Source organism: Thamnophis sirtalis, unplaced genomic scaffold, assembly GCF_051295495.1.
Source record: "Thamnophis sirtalis isolate CommonGarterSnake01/CBP01778 unplaced genomic scaffold, rThaSir2_p1.2 scaffold_9, whole genome shotgun sequence".
Lineage (NCBI taxonomy): Eukaryota > Metazoa > Chordata > Lepidosauria > Squamata > Natricidae > Thamnophis > Thamnophis sirtalis.
The window spans coordinates 3,055,129-3,069,101 of record NW_028261389.1 but is presented as its reverse complement, the minus strand read 5'-3'; the positions used below and the strand labels follow the sequence as shown (position 1 = coordinate 3,069,101).

Below are 13,973 nucleotides of genomic sequence, written 5' to 3'. Positions count from 1 at the left end.
AATCAGAGAGACAATTTGGAAATTTGTTTTTATCCTTTGCAGCTGAATCAGACAGCAGTCAAATCTCCAGGGAATTCATCAAATTAAACAGAGGAAATTGTTTATGATATGTCGCATTAGGTCACAAATTGCTTTATGATCATCTTTACATCAAAGGAGGCTTTTGTAAAATTTGCTAAGTTTCAGTGTCATGACGACGAAACAAGGCAAACAGGTCTTAATTGATTTATTTGTAAAACGTATTTATTTATTTGTCAATGGAGATTCTCAATCCTTCAGGTTATTTGTTTATTTGTAAATAAATATTTATTTGTAAAATATATTTGTTTGTTTGCGAAGTTTATGTATTTGTGGAATTTACCTGTATGTAACACTTATAGATGAAATTGGTGAAATTTTATTTATTGGTTATATTTATTTATTATTTATAAATAAATTTTATTTGTTTATTATTTATATTATAAAATGGATTTATTGGTTTATTTTCAAAATGTAATCATTAGTAAACTTTGGGTATCTATTGGCAAAATTTATTTGTTTATTTTCAAAATGTATTTGCGATATTCGTTGATTCGTAAATTTTATTTATTTATTTTCAAAATGTATTCATTCATAAAACATGTTTGCGAAATTTGCAATATTTATAAATTTATAACGTTTATTTGCAAATATTGATTCATTCATAAAAGTTATGTTTATTTGTGAATTTTATTTGCAATATTTATTGATTTGTAAAATTGATTTATTTATTTGCAAAACACATTGATTCATTCATAAATGTTACATTCATTTGTGAAATTTCTTTGCAAAATGTATTGATTCACTTATAAAAGTTATTACTTTACTTGTGAAATGTATTGGTGACTGATTCGTAAAATGTATTGATTTGCAAAATGTATTGTTTCATTCATAAAAGCAATGTGTTTGTTTATTTGTGAAATTTATTTGCAATATTTATTCATAAAATTGATTTCTTTGCAAAATGCATTCCTTCATAAAAGTTGTTTATTTGTGAATTTTATTTGCAATATTTATTGATTTGTAAAATCGATTTATTTATTTGCAAAACACATTGATTCACTCATAAAAGTTATGTTTAATTGTAAAATTTATTTGCAATATTTATTGATTCGTAAAAGGTACTAATTTATTTGCAAAATGTATTGATTCACTCATAAAAGTTATTGGTTTATTTGTGAAATATATTGGAGACTGATTCGTAAAATGTATTGATTTGCAAAATATATTGATTCATTCATAAAGGCAATGTGTTTGTTTATTTGTGAAACATTTTTTTTTTGATTGATGATTGATTGACAACCTTGCAGCCAATGGTGATGCCATAAAGGCAAGCGCCGAGCTGCAAAACCCGGGGCGACAAGAAAGGACGGTAAAAAAAACATCTGTAAGCATCAGCATCAGAACCAGGAAGCGAGAGGCCGGGGAACCACAACTCCCAGAAGCCTCCGCGAGCAGGCTCTCTTCGCACTGCCTGGGCTCTCCCGGGATTCCTGTCTGGCCCGGCGAGGCTCGGAGACCGCTGGGACTTGTAGTCCGCGTCATGGAGCCGGTGAGCGCCGGTGGCTCTTTCCTGGGCGAGATCGGTGAGTCGGGGAACGCCTTGCAAGCCGATATTGTGGGGTGGGGGAGCCCCGGCAGGTTGCAGAGGAAGGAAGGAGCGCCCCGATCGCCGCCGGCAGCAAAACTCAGCCTTTTCATGCTGCTAGATCTCAGTGGGGCTCTCGATCTTTGGATAGCCCCGCGCAGTGATGCACCCGTTCTATGACTGTGCAAATTTAAAAGTGGGTGGAGAAAAACGTTTCCGCAACCTGCTAATTCCTGGTTATTAAATATTTTTATTAATATATAATTAATATAATATATAACCCATAGTTGACCAGCAGAATAGGGTGATTGATATAAAAATAACATTGAAATATTGAATAATTAAATAGTGAAGGGCTGTCAATTGAGCAACCAAATAATGGGACGTTTCAATATAGCATAAATGTTAAATGTAAATGTTTGTTAGAATTTAAAAGTGAGAAATATGATTCAGGATACTCTGTTTGCATCCAAAGGTAATGACACTTAGAATAGGGTGATTAGAAAGGAGACACCTATAACAATAGAAAAAGAAAGGAAGGGAAGAAGGAAGGAAGGAAAGGAGGGGAGGAAGGAAGTAGAGAATGGAGGGACGAAGGAATGGAAAGGAGTGGAGGGTGGAAGAGAGAGAAAGAGAAGGAGAGATAGTAGGAGAGGAAGAAGAAGTGTGGAAGAGAGATAGGGGAAGAAGAAAGAGGAAAGGAGAGGTGGGTGGAAGGGAGAGAAAGAGAAGGAGAGGAGGGAGGAAAAGAGGGAAAGAGAAGGAGAGAGGGTAGGAAGGAGAAGAAAAAGGGTAGGAGTAGGGATGAGGTAAGGAAGGAAGAAGGAGATGGAGAGGAGGAAGGAAGGAAGTACAGAAGGAAGGGAGGAGAAAAGAAAAGAAAGAGAAAATAAGGTGGTGTCATAGCAGGTGTGAAGGATGGTAAACAAAGCATTCCAAACTATACCTTATAACCTTTTAAATGGAATAACAAAAGTATAAGAATGGCAAAGAAAAAGAATAACTATGTGAATGTATACCTATAACTGTATGTAAGAGAATAAATGACAGTAAGAATATAAAGCACAATATAGGTAAACAATATTTGGTCATAAACAGCTAAGTATAAATAATTATAGAATTGTACATAAAATGGATAACAAATAAGGGGACCATGAATGCAAGATAGAAATGTATAGAAGGGAAAACACTAACTGCAAAGAAACCGATTCGGAGCTGCTGTATGATATACGACGGAACTTCTTGTTCCTATGTTGTTTTTAAGTCATGTGTTTGTTTCTGTTGATGTGCTTATCTGTTTAAAATAAAAAATTATTAAAAAAAAGAAAGGAGACACTGAAATATTGAATGACAAAACAATGAAAGATTACCATTTAATTACAGTAGGTGTATTCTTTCAAGGGTTATATAAGCTTTGGGGCCATGTGGGGGGAGGAATGCATGCAGAGGGAACACACCCATGCACAGGAGGCAGGACACATGCACAGGCGTGTGTGCACTGCATTTGGTGGTTCGGACGTGCGCATAGGCATTCATGCACACACACACACACACACACACACTTTGGACATCCGGTCCAGAAAAGGTTTGCCATCACAGTCCTAGATCACCAGCTGGGCTGGGTTTTAACCCACGTCCCCCATCCAAATCAAACCCCCTGCCCCCCCCCCAAACAAAAATCCATGCTCGAGAGTTTAACATGTCATGTGAATGCTTGGGGTGTGTGATGCGTGTCACGTGGAGCTGTTTATCCGCTCCTATCCTGGAAAAGGGCCACACGCCAGGAATGGCGGTTCTTGGAAAGCGAAAACCCCAGTCAGCTGAGCTAGAAATGCGGCTCACAGCCAGGGGAAGATGCCCCACCAACCTCCCGGCTGCCTTGGCAGGACCCTCGCCTGAGGAATCCGGAGGACTCCAGTTGCAGGCCTGAAAACTTGGGTTGATCCCAGGTCAATCCGGGGTGCAAAATATATATATGTGTGGTTTTTTTTTAAAATTGTGCTGATAAATAAATGGAGACTAGTATAGATCTATTTCAAGCTATTTAGCTCTCATCAGCTAGCCATACCCTTACTGGGATTCAAACCTGTGCTGTATTGCATCTTAGGCAAACGTCTTAGCCATTAAGCCACAGGTCTCCTCCTTATCAGCTGAAGCCAGGGAAGAAGGTATATATTTAGTGTCACAACCCCTGGTAAGCCCCAATTATGGGGAGGAAGCTAACTGCTTCCATTCTCTGTCCATCGGGTTGTGACACTAAATATTGTCTAAGATGCAATACAGCCCAGGTTCGATTCCCAGTAAGGGTATGGCTAGCTGATGAGAGCTAAATAGCTTGAAATAGATCTATACTAGTCTCCCTTTATTTATTTATCAGCACAAATAAAACACACACAAACACACACACTTGTGTGTGTGTGTGTTAGGTTACTGGGAGTCCATGGGAGGGACACTTTTTTTGGCCCGGGGTTGGGGGGATTTTTGGGGCCCAGGGATGGGACATGTTCCCATGCGCAGAAGATGGCTCTGTTTGGAGTGTTTTTGCAAAGGTAAGGAGAAGATGGCTCTGTTTGGAGTGTTTTTGCAAAGGTAAGGAGACCCGGTTTTGGGGTTTCCTTCAGATCTTGTCCAAAGCTTCCCACAATGTGAAAAATCTACTTATTGTGAGGAGTGTTGTAAATGTTTGGGTGAATTCATGTAAAGCAGGGAGCACAGATGAAGTTCCCTAGTTGGGTCATGAAACGTCTGTAAGAAAACCATCAAACTCAGAAGGCACCAAGGACCCCTCAATTATTATTGTTGTGTTATTGTTGTGTTGTTGTCATCTTCGTCGTCTTCTTCCTCCTCCTCCTCCTCCTCCTCCTCCTCCTCCTCCTCCTCCTCCTCCTCCTCCTCCTCCTCCTCCTCCTCCTCCTCCTCATCTCTCCTCTGCAAGAATCCCACTCCCTTCTACTGGTAGCAGGGATGATGTTCCCAAGTTGGGTCATGAAACATCTGCAAGAAAACCATCAAATCAGAAGGACCCCTCAAGTATTGTTGTTGTGTTGTTGTTGTGTTGTTGTCATCTTCGTCTTCCTCCTCCTCCTCCTCCTCCTCCTCCTCTTCCTCCTCCTCTTCTCTGCAAATCCCCCTCCTTTCTAGCACTGGTGATGTTCCCTAGTTGGTCATGAAACGTCTGGAAGAAATGGCAAGCTCACAGACTGAAGGCCCTCCAGTCCTCCTCCCCTCCTCCTCCTCCTCCTCCTCCTCCTCCTCCTCTGCAAGAACCCCCCTCTCTTCTAGCACTGATGATGTTCCCTAGTTGGGTCATGAAACATCTGCAAGAAAACCATCAAAGTCAGAAGGCACCAAGGACCCCTCAATTATTGCCGTTGTGTTGTTGTCATCTTTGTCTTCTTCCTTCTGCTCCTCCTCTCCTCCTCCTCCTCCTCCTCCTCTGCACATCCCCCTCCCTTCTAGCACTGGTGATGTTCCCTAGTTGGGTCATGAAACGTCCTGTAAGAAAACCACCCAGCTCAGAAAGCACCAAGAACTCCTCATTTCAACCCTGAGCTACCCATATATTCTCCTTTACTGGTAATAGCAGTTTTAAACACGCATCCCCCCTCCCTCCCTCACTCCCTCCCTCCCTCTCCCTGCAGCCTTTTGGGCAGAGAGGACTCCGGTTCACGAAGCCGCCCGAGGCGGGGAAATCCACCAGCTCCAAGAACTGATCCGAAACGGCGCCTCTGTCAACCTCGTCACTTACGACTCCATCACGCCCCTGCATGAAGCCAGCCTGCGGGGGCAGACGCGGTGTGTGGAGATCCTGCTGGCCGCTGGAGCCCAGGTGTGAGCGGGGGGGGGGTTGGAGGGGGGGGCTGTGCCAGGTTGGGGAAGTAAAACCGCTGGAGGAAGAATGCCAGCGAGCGTCTTGATTTCGCACCACGTTTCCTGGGCTTTTGGGGGTGCAGGTTTCATATTGGTCCCCGACGGCCTAGCAGCCTTTGTAAACATGGTTCCCTCTACGATAGGAGCCAATGAATACGCGGTGGCTCAGGGACTAAGACGCTGAGCTTGTCGGTCAGGAAGGTCGGCAGTTCGGCGGTTCGAATCCCTAGTGCCGCGTAACTTCCCAAGCATCTGAATTTCGACGCTGTGGCCCACGGAAGTGCTGCAATGGCCGTTATGTGGGGAAAGCAGTCCTAAGTCACTTTTTTTTCAGTGCCGTCATAACTTTGCTCACTAAACGGACTGTCGTAAGTCGAGGACTGCCTGTAAAATGGGGGCAAACCTCACTTTTAACAACTCTGTCGGTTAGCAGTGGAAATTTTTAGGCTCCATTGCGGTCATAAGTCGAGGACAAGGTGCCGAAGGTGCTTTTTCTTTTTAATGACCGAATCCTCGGGAGGGTAATCAACGCAGCCGCCAGATGGAGGATTCGGTCCTTTTCCGCCACAGGTAGATGCCAGAAACATCGATGGGAGCACCCCGCTCTGCGATGCTTGCGCCTCGGGGAGCATTGAGTGCGTGAAAGTCCTCCTCTCGCACGGGGCAAAGGTCAACCCGCCATTGTACATCGCGTCGCCCCTCCACGAAGCCTGCTTAAACGGTAAGGTGGCTTTTGCAGGGGTAAGACGGGGGGCCTGGGGCCACCCCTGGGAGACTGGAGGGTTTCTGCTCACCGCGAATCCATCGGAAGGGCTGTCGAGGGTTCTGGATTCAAATTCAGATCACGCTTCCCTGCCTGGATTCTGCGTGCCTCCCCCCCCCCCTCCCTGCGCCTCCAATTAGGCCCGTCCCAATAAAAAGCAGGAATTACAAATTTCTGGACCATTTATTTACAGTCAATAGAGTTTGGGTAGTCATTTGTCAAGAGTGGCATACGGTCTCCAGCAGGGGGTTAGACTAGAGGACCTCCAAGGTCCCCCCCACTCTTTGATTCTATGATTCCGAGATGGATGAAATACACGACAGACAGAATATAGAAGGTAGGTTGGTTGGAGGGATGGGATGGAGGAAAGGAGGGAGGGAGGGAAGAAGGAAGGCAAGAGAGACAAGAGGAAGGAAGGAAGGAAGGAAGGGAAAGGAGAAGAAAGGAAGGGAAGGAGAGAGAGAGATAAAGAAGGAAGGAAGGAAGAAGAAAGAAGAAAGGAAGGGAAGGAGAGATAAAAGGAAGGAAGGGAAAGAAGGGAGAAGGAAGGAAGGAGAGAGAACTAGACAAGAGGAAGGAAGGAAAAGGAAAGGACAAGAGGAAGGGAAAGGAGAAGAAAGGAAGAAGGAAGAAGAGAGAAAGACAAGAGGAAGGAAAAGGAAAGGACAAGAGGAAGGAAGGAAGAGAAAGGACAACGAAGGAAGGAAGGAGAGAGAAGTAGACAAGGAGAGAAAAGGAAAGGAAGGAAGAAGAGAAATAGAAAGGGGAAGGAAGGAAGAGAAGAAGGAAGGAAGGAAGGAGGAGAGAGAGGAAGGAAGGAAGAAAAAGGAGGAAGGAAGAAAGGAGAGAGAGAGAAATTGACGGGCTTCCTGGACGCTGGCTGGAAACAGCTTTAGCCGTCACTCTTTTGAATCAGCGGTTGATTGATTGGCACAAGCCAACCGAGAGTGACTCGTCTCCCTTCATCTGTCTCCGTTTCCCAAGGCAGCGCCGAGTGTGTCCGTCTCCTGATTGAGGTCGGCGCGAACCTCGAGGCCCACGACTGCCATTTTGGAACGCCGTTGCATGTTGGCGTGTGCGCGAGAACAGTTGGATTGCGTGAAGTTACTGCTCAACGCAGGTGAGCCGCTGCAAGGGGAGCAGGGAGTGACGGGTAGAAATGCAGGATTGGAAGCAGGCGACCCAACCTGGTTCAGGGACCCCTTACCTGCTCTAGTCTTCACCTGTTGGGGGCCAAAGCTTTATCCTGCCTATCTTGTCTAATGGGCAATTAGTCTAATCAAGGGGTCGGCAACCTTAAACCCTCAAAGAGCCACAAAGGTCCTAACCGGAAGCCCCCCGTTCAATTCTGGAGTCGACCAGAAGTCCGGTTCCCCCATCATAGAGTCTCCTCCTAGCGCGGCATCCTTTTTCCTGTGCTGACCGGAAGTCCAGTTCCCCCACCATAGAGTCTCCTCCTAGCACGGCATCCTTTTTCCTGTGCTGACCGGAAGTCCAGTTCCCCCACCATAGAGTCTCCTCCTAGTGCGGCATCCTTTTTCCTGTGCTGACCGGAAGTCACAGTTCCCCCACCATAGAGTCTCCTCCTAGCGCGGCATCCTTTTTCCTGTGCTGACCGGAAGTCCAGTTCCCCCACCATAGAGTCTCCTCCTAGCACGGCATCCTTTTTCCTGTGCTGACCGGAAGTCCAGTTCCCGCACCATACAGTCTCCTCCTAGTGCGGCATCTTTTTTCCTGTGCTGACCGGAAGTCACAGTTCCCCCACCATAGAGTCTCCTCCTAGCACGGCATCCTTTTTCCTGTGCTGACCGGAAGTCACAGTTCCCCCACCATAGAGTCTCCTCCTAGCACGGCATCCTTTTTCCTGTGCTGACCGGAAGTCACAGTTCCCCCACCATAGAGTCTCCTCCTAGCACGGCATCCTTTTTCTTGTGCCGACCGGAAGTCTAGTCTCCCCCCCCCCCCCCCCATAGAGTCTCCTCCTAGCACGGCATCCTTTTTCCTGTGCCGACCGGAAGTCCAGTTCCCCCACCATAGAGTCTCCTCCTAGCACGGCATCCTTTTTTCCTGTGCTGACCGGAAGTCCAGTCCCCCCCACCCCCATAGAGTCTCCTCCTAGCACGGCATCCTTTTTCCTGTGCTGACCGGAAGTCCAGTTCCCCCACCATAGAGTCTCCTCCTAGCACGGCATCCTTTTTCCTGTGCGGACCGGAAGTCCAGTTCCCCCCCCCCCCAAATAGAGTCTCCTCCTAGCACAGCATCCTTTTTCCTGTGCTGACCGGAAGTCACAGTTCCCCCACCATAGAGTCTCCTCCTAGCGCGGCATCCTTTTTCCTGTGCTGACCGGAAGTCCAGTTCCCCCACCATAGAGTCTCCTCCTAGCACGGCATCCTTTTTCCTGTGCTGACCGGAAGTCCAGTTCCCGCACCATACAGTCTCCTCCTAGTGCGGCATCTTTTTTCCTGTGCTGACCGGAAGTCACAGTTCCCCCACCATAGAGTCTCCTCCTAGCACGGCATCCTTTTTCCTGTGCTGACCGGAAGTCACAGTTCCCCCACCATAGAGTCTCCTCCTAGCACGGCATCCTTTTTCCTGTGCTGACCGGAAGTCACAGTTCCCCCACCATAGAGTCTCCTCCTAGCACGGCATCCTTTTTCTTGTGCCGACCGGAAGTCTAGTCTCCCCCCCCCCCATAGAGTCTCCTCCTAGCACGGCATCCTTTTTCCTGTGCCGACCGGAAGTCCAGTTCCCCCACCATAGAGTCTCCTCCTAGCACGGCATCCTTTTTCCTGTGCTGACCGGAAGTCCAGTCCCCCCCACCCCCATAGAGTCTCCTCCTAGCACGGCATCCTTTTTCCTGTGCTGACCGGAAGTCCAGTTCCCCCACCATAGAGTCTCCTCCTAGCACGGCATCCTTTTTCCTGTGCGGACCGGAAGTCCAGTTCCCCCCCCCCCCAAATAGAGTCTCCTCCTAGCACAGCATCCTTTTTCCTGTGCTGACCGGAAGTCCAGTTCCCCCACCATAGAGTCTCCTCCTAGCACGGCATCCTTTTTCCTGTGCTGACCGGAAGTCCAGTTCCCCCACCATAGAGTCTCCTCCTAGCACAGCATCCTTTTTCCTGTGCTGACCGGAAGTCCAGTTCCCCCCACCATAGAGTCTCCTCCTAGCACGGCATCCTTTTTCCTGTGCTGACCGGAAGTCCAGTTCCCCCACCATAGAGTCTCCTCCTAGCACAGCATCCTTTTTCCTGTGCTGACCGGAAGTCCAGTTCCCCACCATAGAGTCTCCTCCTAGTGCGGCATCCTTTTTCCTGTGCTGACCGGAAGTCACAGTTCCCCCACCATAGAGTCTCCTCCTAGCGCGGCATCCTTTTTCCTGTGCTGACCGGAAGTCCAGTTCCCCCACCATAGAGTCTCCTCCTAGCACAGCATCCTTTTTCCTGTGCTGACCGGAAGTCCAGTTCCCCCACCATAGAGTCTCCTCCTAGCACAGCATCCTTTTTCCTGTGCTGACCGGAAGTCCAGTTCCCCATCCTAGCGCTGGCTTCCCCGTTGACTAAAGTTGCAAAAAAGGATTACGTGACCGCCCCCCCCCCCAGGATATCGTCAGAAATATGAGTCAGTTGTCAAGCTTCCGAATGACCCTGGGGATGTTGCAGCCGTCGTAAGTATGAGAAACGTCACCTTTTTTCCCCTATGCCGTTGCAACTCCGAACAGTCTCTAAATGAACCGTTGTAAGTCGAGGACTGTCTGGAATGGGTCCCTGACCTTCTCTTCCCACCGCGGCCTCCAGGAGCCAACGTGAACGCAGCCAAACTTCACGAGACGGCCCTTCATCACGCCGCCAAAGTGCGAAACGCCGACCTGGCGGAGATGCTGATCGAATTCGGAGGAAACGTTTACGCCCAGGACAATCGAGGCAAAAAGCCCTCCGATTACAGCCAGAGGAACAGCTGCACAGCAAAATGCTTGGCCTATTATGAAGGTGAGCAAAAATTCTGCTTTTCTTACAATACAATGCAATACAATACAATACAATAATACAATAATACAATAATACAATAATACAATAATACAATAATACAATAATACAATAATACAATAATACAATAATACAATAATACAATAATACAATAATACAATAATACAATAATACAATAATACAATAATACAATAATACAATAATACAATAATACAATAATACAATACAATAATACAATACAATAATACAATACAATAATACAATACAATAATACAATACAATACAATACAATAGCAAAGTTGGAAGGGACCTTGGAGGTTTTGTAGTCCAACCCCCTGCCAGAAACCCAGAAGAGGAATGGGAGACCGTTTGCGCGCCAGGCGACATGGGTGCCCGTTCCACTTCGGGCATGTGTGTCAAAGTTTCGCCATCATGGGTTTAGTATCTTCTTCATTATCTCTTCCATCTTGCGGTGTGTCTTCATTTTTCCAATGTTGTCCAAATATAATCCTCAAGTCTTAAAAGTGGCCGAATCATAACCTTGTGATTTTAGCTAGTGTGTCATTGCAATTTAATGTCATTTAATCTCCTTTTTCTTTCTTTCTCCCAACCCACCAGGGAATCCACTGCGGCTGTCTCAACTCTGCCGTCTCAGCCTCCATCGCGCTCTCGGCCAAAAGGCTCTGGAGAAAATCCCCCATCTGCCCATCCCGACAAAATTCATTGCCTTCCTCTCTTACAGTCAGTGAGTGGCCCGTGACCCCAATCCCAGGAATGGGGTTTGTGGAATTTTGGGGTGTCCCCCCCCCCCCAAATCTTTACTCTACAACGTTCAGCTTTTCTCAAACAACCCTGGTTCGAAACACGCGTGACATTTTTTTCCCCTCGAGGGAATGTAAATAAAAATGTTAAGACTGCGGCTGGAAGAGAGTTACCTGGTGGTCTCCTTTCCAGCTCAGCTGATGCTAAGAGAGCGTTGGCGAAATGCTTTAGCGTCACCAGGTAATGGCGTGTTTGTTCACGTCCATGTTGAAGAGCTGCGACGAACAAACCGATGCCAAACCTGATGGAACCTCGGCTGGGCCCATTTCGTGGCTTGATCCTCGACTTACGACCAGTCCTCCATTTACAGCCAGAAATGGAGTCCCAGATTTCTCTCGCTAAGTGGATTTTGTCCCATTTTACGATCTTTCGTCCCACAGTGGCTGAGTGAATCACTGCGGTTGTTATATGAGCATCACCGTTGTTAAATGAATCCCCATTAACTTAACTGGTCGCAAAAAGGGATCGCATGACCCCGGGAACACTGCAAGCGTCGTGTATGCAAGCCAGCGTCCAAATTTTGATCACATGGCGGTCGTCAGTGTGAAAAAATGGACGTGTCACTTTTTCAGTGCCATTGTAACTCAGAATAGACACTAAACAAGTAATTCTAAGCTTTCCTTCCTCTATGAAGAACTGGGAATTGCAATTTACACATTTTAAAACCTGCTGCTGGGGAATTCTGGGAATTGGAGTCCTTCCACCTTAAAGCATGCTGGGGAATTCTGGGAGTTGAAGTCCACCCAGTTTATCTGAGGAATGCTGGCAGTTGAAGTTTGCCAATCTACAAGCTGCCAAGATTGAGAGCCAAAGGTCCAGAGTCTTCTGGTGTATTTACGGGTGTTTTGCGTGTGAAGCCATAATAAACTTAATAAATATAGTTTAGGTATGAATGAGGCTTTTCTATCCTATGTGTTTCTTCTTATTAAATCTATTTTCGACTTCAAACATGATGAATATTAGCATTCACATTCAGGTGGGGGAAACTATACAGGAAGTCCTCGACCTACAGCCACAATGGAGCCTAAAATGTCTGTTGCTGAACGACACAGTCGTATAGGTGAGTTTTTGCCCCGTTTTACGACCTTTTCTTGCCGCGGTTACAATGGAATCCCTGCCGTTGTTAAGTTAGTAACAGGGTTGCAAAGTGAATCCGTCTTCCTCTTCGGCCTCGCTTGTCGCATAACCCCGGAACACCACCGCAACCGTCGTAAATACGAGTCAGTTGCCGAGCAGCTGAGTCCCAATCATGTGACCGCAGGGACATTGCCATGCTCATGTGAAAAGTGGTCATAAGTCATTTTTCCGTTGCAACGTCGTTAAGTAACTTGGCCTTTGTTAAGCGAACTCTGCCGTTTTATTGATTCGTTTTATTTCTCCCCAACATTAATTGAGGTTTAACTTTTTTATGTATATAAGTTTTTTACTTTTTATTTTTTACAAACATCAATGCGTCAACGGTGTGGCACCGGGGTATCATACATTCTAATACAAATTAAAACTAATAGCATTAGTCATAGTTATTACTTTCAACCAACTTATCTGTTCCTAATAGTAGTACATATTATAGAAAGTTGCAATTGGCCATTATTCAATTACTATTCCATGTTTCCTCTTAATATTGCTCTTATTTTATTATACAAAAGTGCATACACGAATATTTCCCTTTTCTCTTATTTCTATCTCTTATTCTTGATGCAGGAGTGGGTGCACAGGTAAACCCACCAGTGGCTGGCCAGGTTAGGTGGTCTTAAAAGAATGGACCTTATAAACTTATATTAGCGTGACATTTCACTCTGGTGACCTGGAGTTCCAACTTTGACTTTTAGCTTCCAACTTTGACTTCTGACTTCCTCATAAGTATTAAAAAATAGTGCTGAAACAGTGTGGCAAGACGCTGTGAAGGAGGGGCACAGGAAGCCAGGCGTGGGTGAGAGATAGAACAGAGGTGAGAAGAGAAGAAAGAGAAGAAAGGGGGGTAGGAAGGAGGGAGGGAAGCAAGGAGGGAAGGAAGGAGAGAAGGAGAGAAGAAAGGAGGGAAGGAAAGAGAGAAGAAAGGAGGGAAGGAAGGAGGGAATGTAGGAGAGAAGGAAGGGGGAAGGAAGGAGGAAAAGAAGGGGGAAAGGAAGGAGAGAAGGAGGGAAGGAAGGAGGGAAGGAGAGAAGGAGGGAAGGGGAAGGAGGGAGGGAAGGAAGGGGAGTAGGAAAGAAGAAACGAGGGAAGGAAAGAGGGAGGGAGGGAAGAAGAAGTAGGACCGTTGTAAGATAAGATGGATCTATGGGATGATAAAAAAGCAATCTTCAAGTATATTGTCACAATAGGGGAAAATTGTTATAAATACATATTATTAATAACAGTTATGAGATCATATAATTGTGAATGTATATATGAAATTGATAAAATAAAATAATAAAATTAAAGAACAGAGGTGAAACAGCTAACATTCCAAAATTAACTTCTCCTTTTCGAAACGTCATGCTTGTCTCGTGTATGGAAACGCCTTGAGAATGCACAGCGTGGAACACGGCATAAAAGTAGCATCCTGGGCAGAGCCCAGGCAGTTCAGATTTTGGGGTGTGAGCACGCTGAACTCGATGCATCAAATAAACCTGTTTCTCTCGCACCTTCGTGGTCTCGAGTCCTGGTCTTTCGTAAGTAGATTGCAAACCTCAATCTGCTGCAACATTCTAACTTTTAATCATGTCATCCTTGGTTAAAAAAACAAAACATTTTCTTTCTATCCTGTCTAACTTCTAATCGTGTCACTTACCTGCAAAAGAAAAAGAGAGAAGAGAGAGAGAGAGGGAAAGCAGAGCAACCCCCCCCCCCAAAATGTAAAATCATCTATCCATCATCTCTTGCCCACTTCAATACTTTAATTGCTGTGCCTTTTTTTTCTTCCGACTTGTCTCCCATGTTCCTCTCTAAG

General features: G+C 45.8%; 1 protein-coding gene across 1 annotated transcript; it reads left to right on the top strand.

The window, feature by feature from the left end:
- The first annotated feature begins 1,508 nt into the window (after nucleotides 1-1,508).
- Nucleotides 1,509-11,083, top strand: ASB13 (ankyrin repeat and SOCS box containing 13). Its single transcript, XM_087722665.1, is given in 7 exon segments — nucleotides 1,509-1,604; nucleotides 5,248-5,435; nucleotides 6,047-6,197; nucleotides 7,224-7,306; nucleotides 7,308-7,359; nucleotides 10,034-10,225; nucleotides 10,841-11,083. Coding segments are annotated over 7 exon segments (840 nt in total). The 5' UTR covers nucleotides 1,509-1,561; the 3' UTR covers nucleotides 10,972-11,083.
- Nucleotides 11,084-13,973: the final 2,890 nt, after the last annotated feature.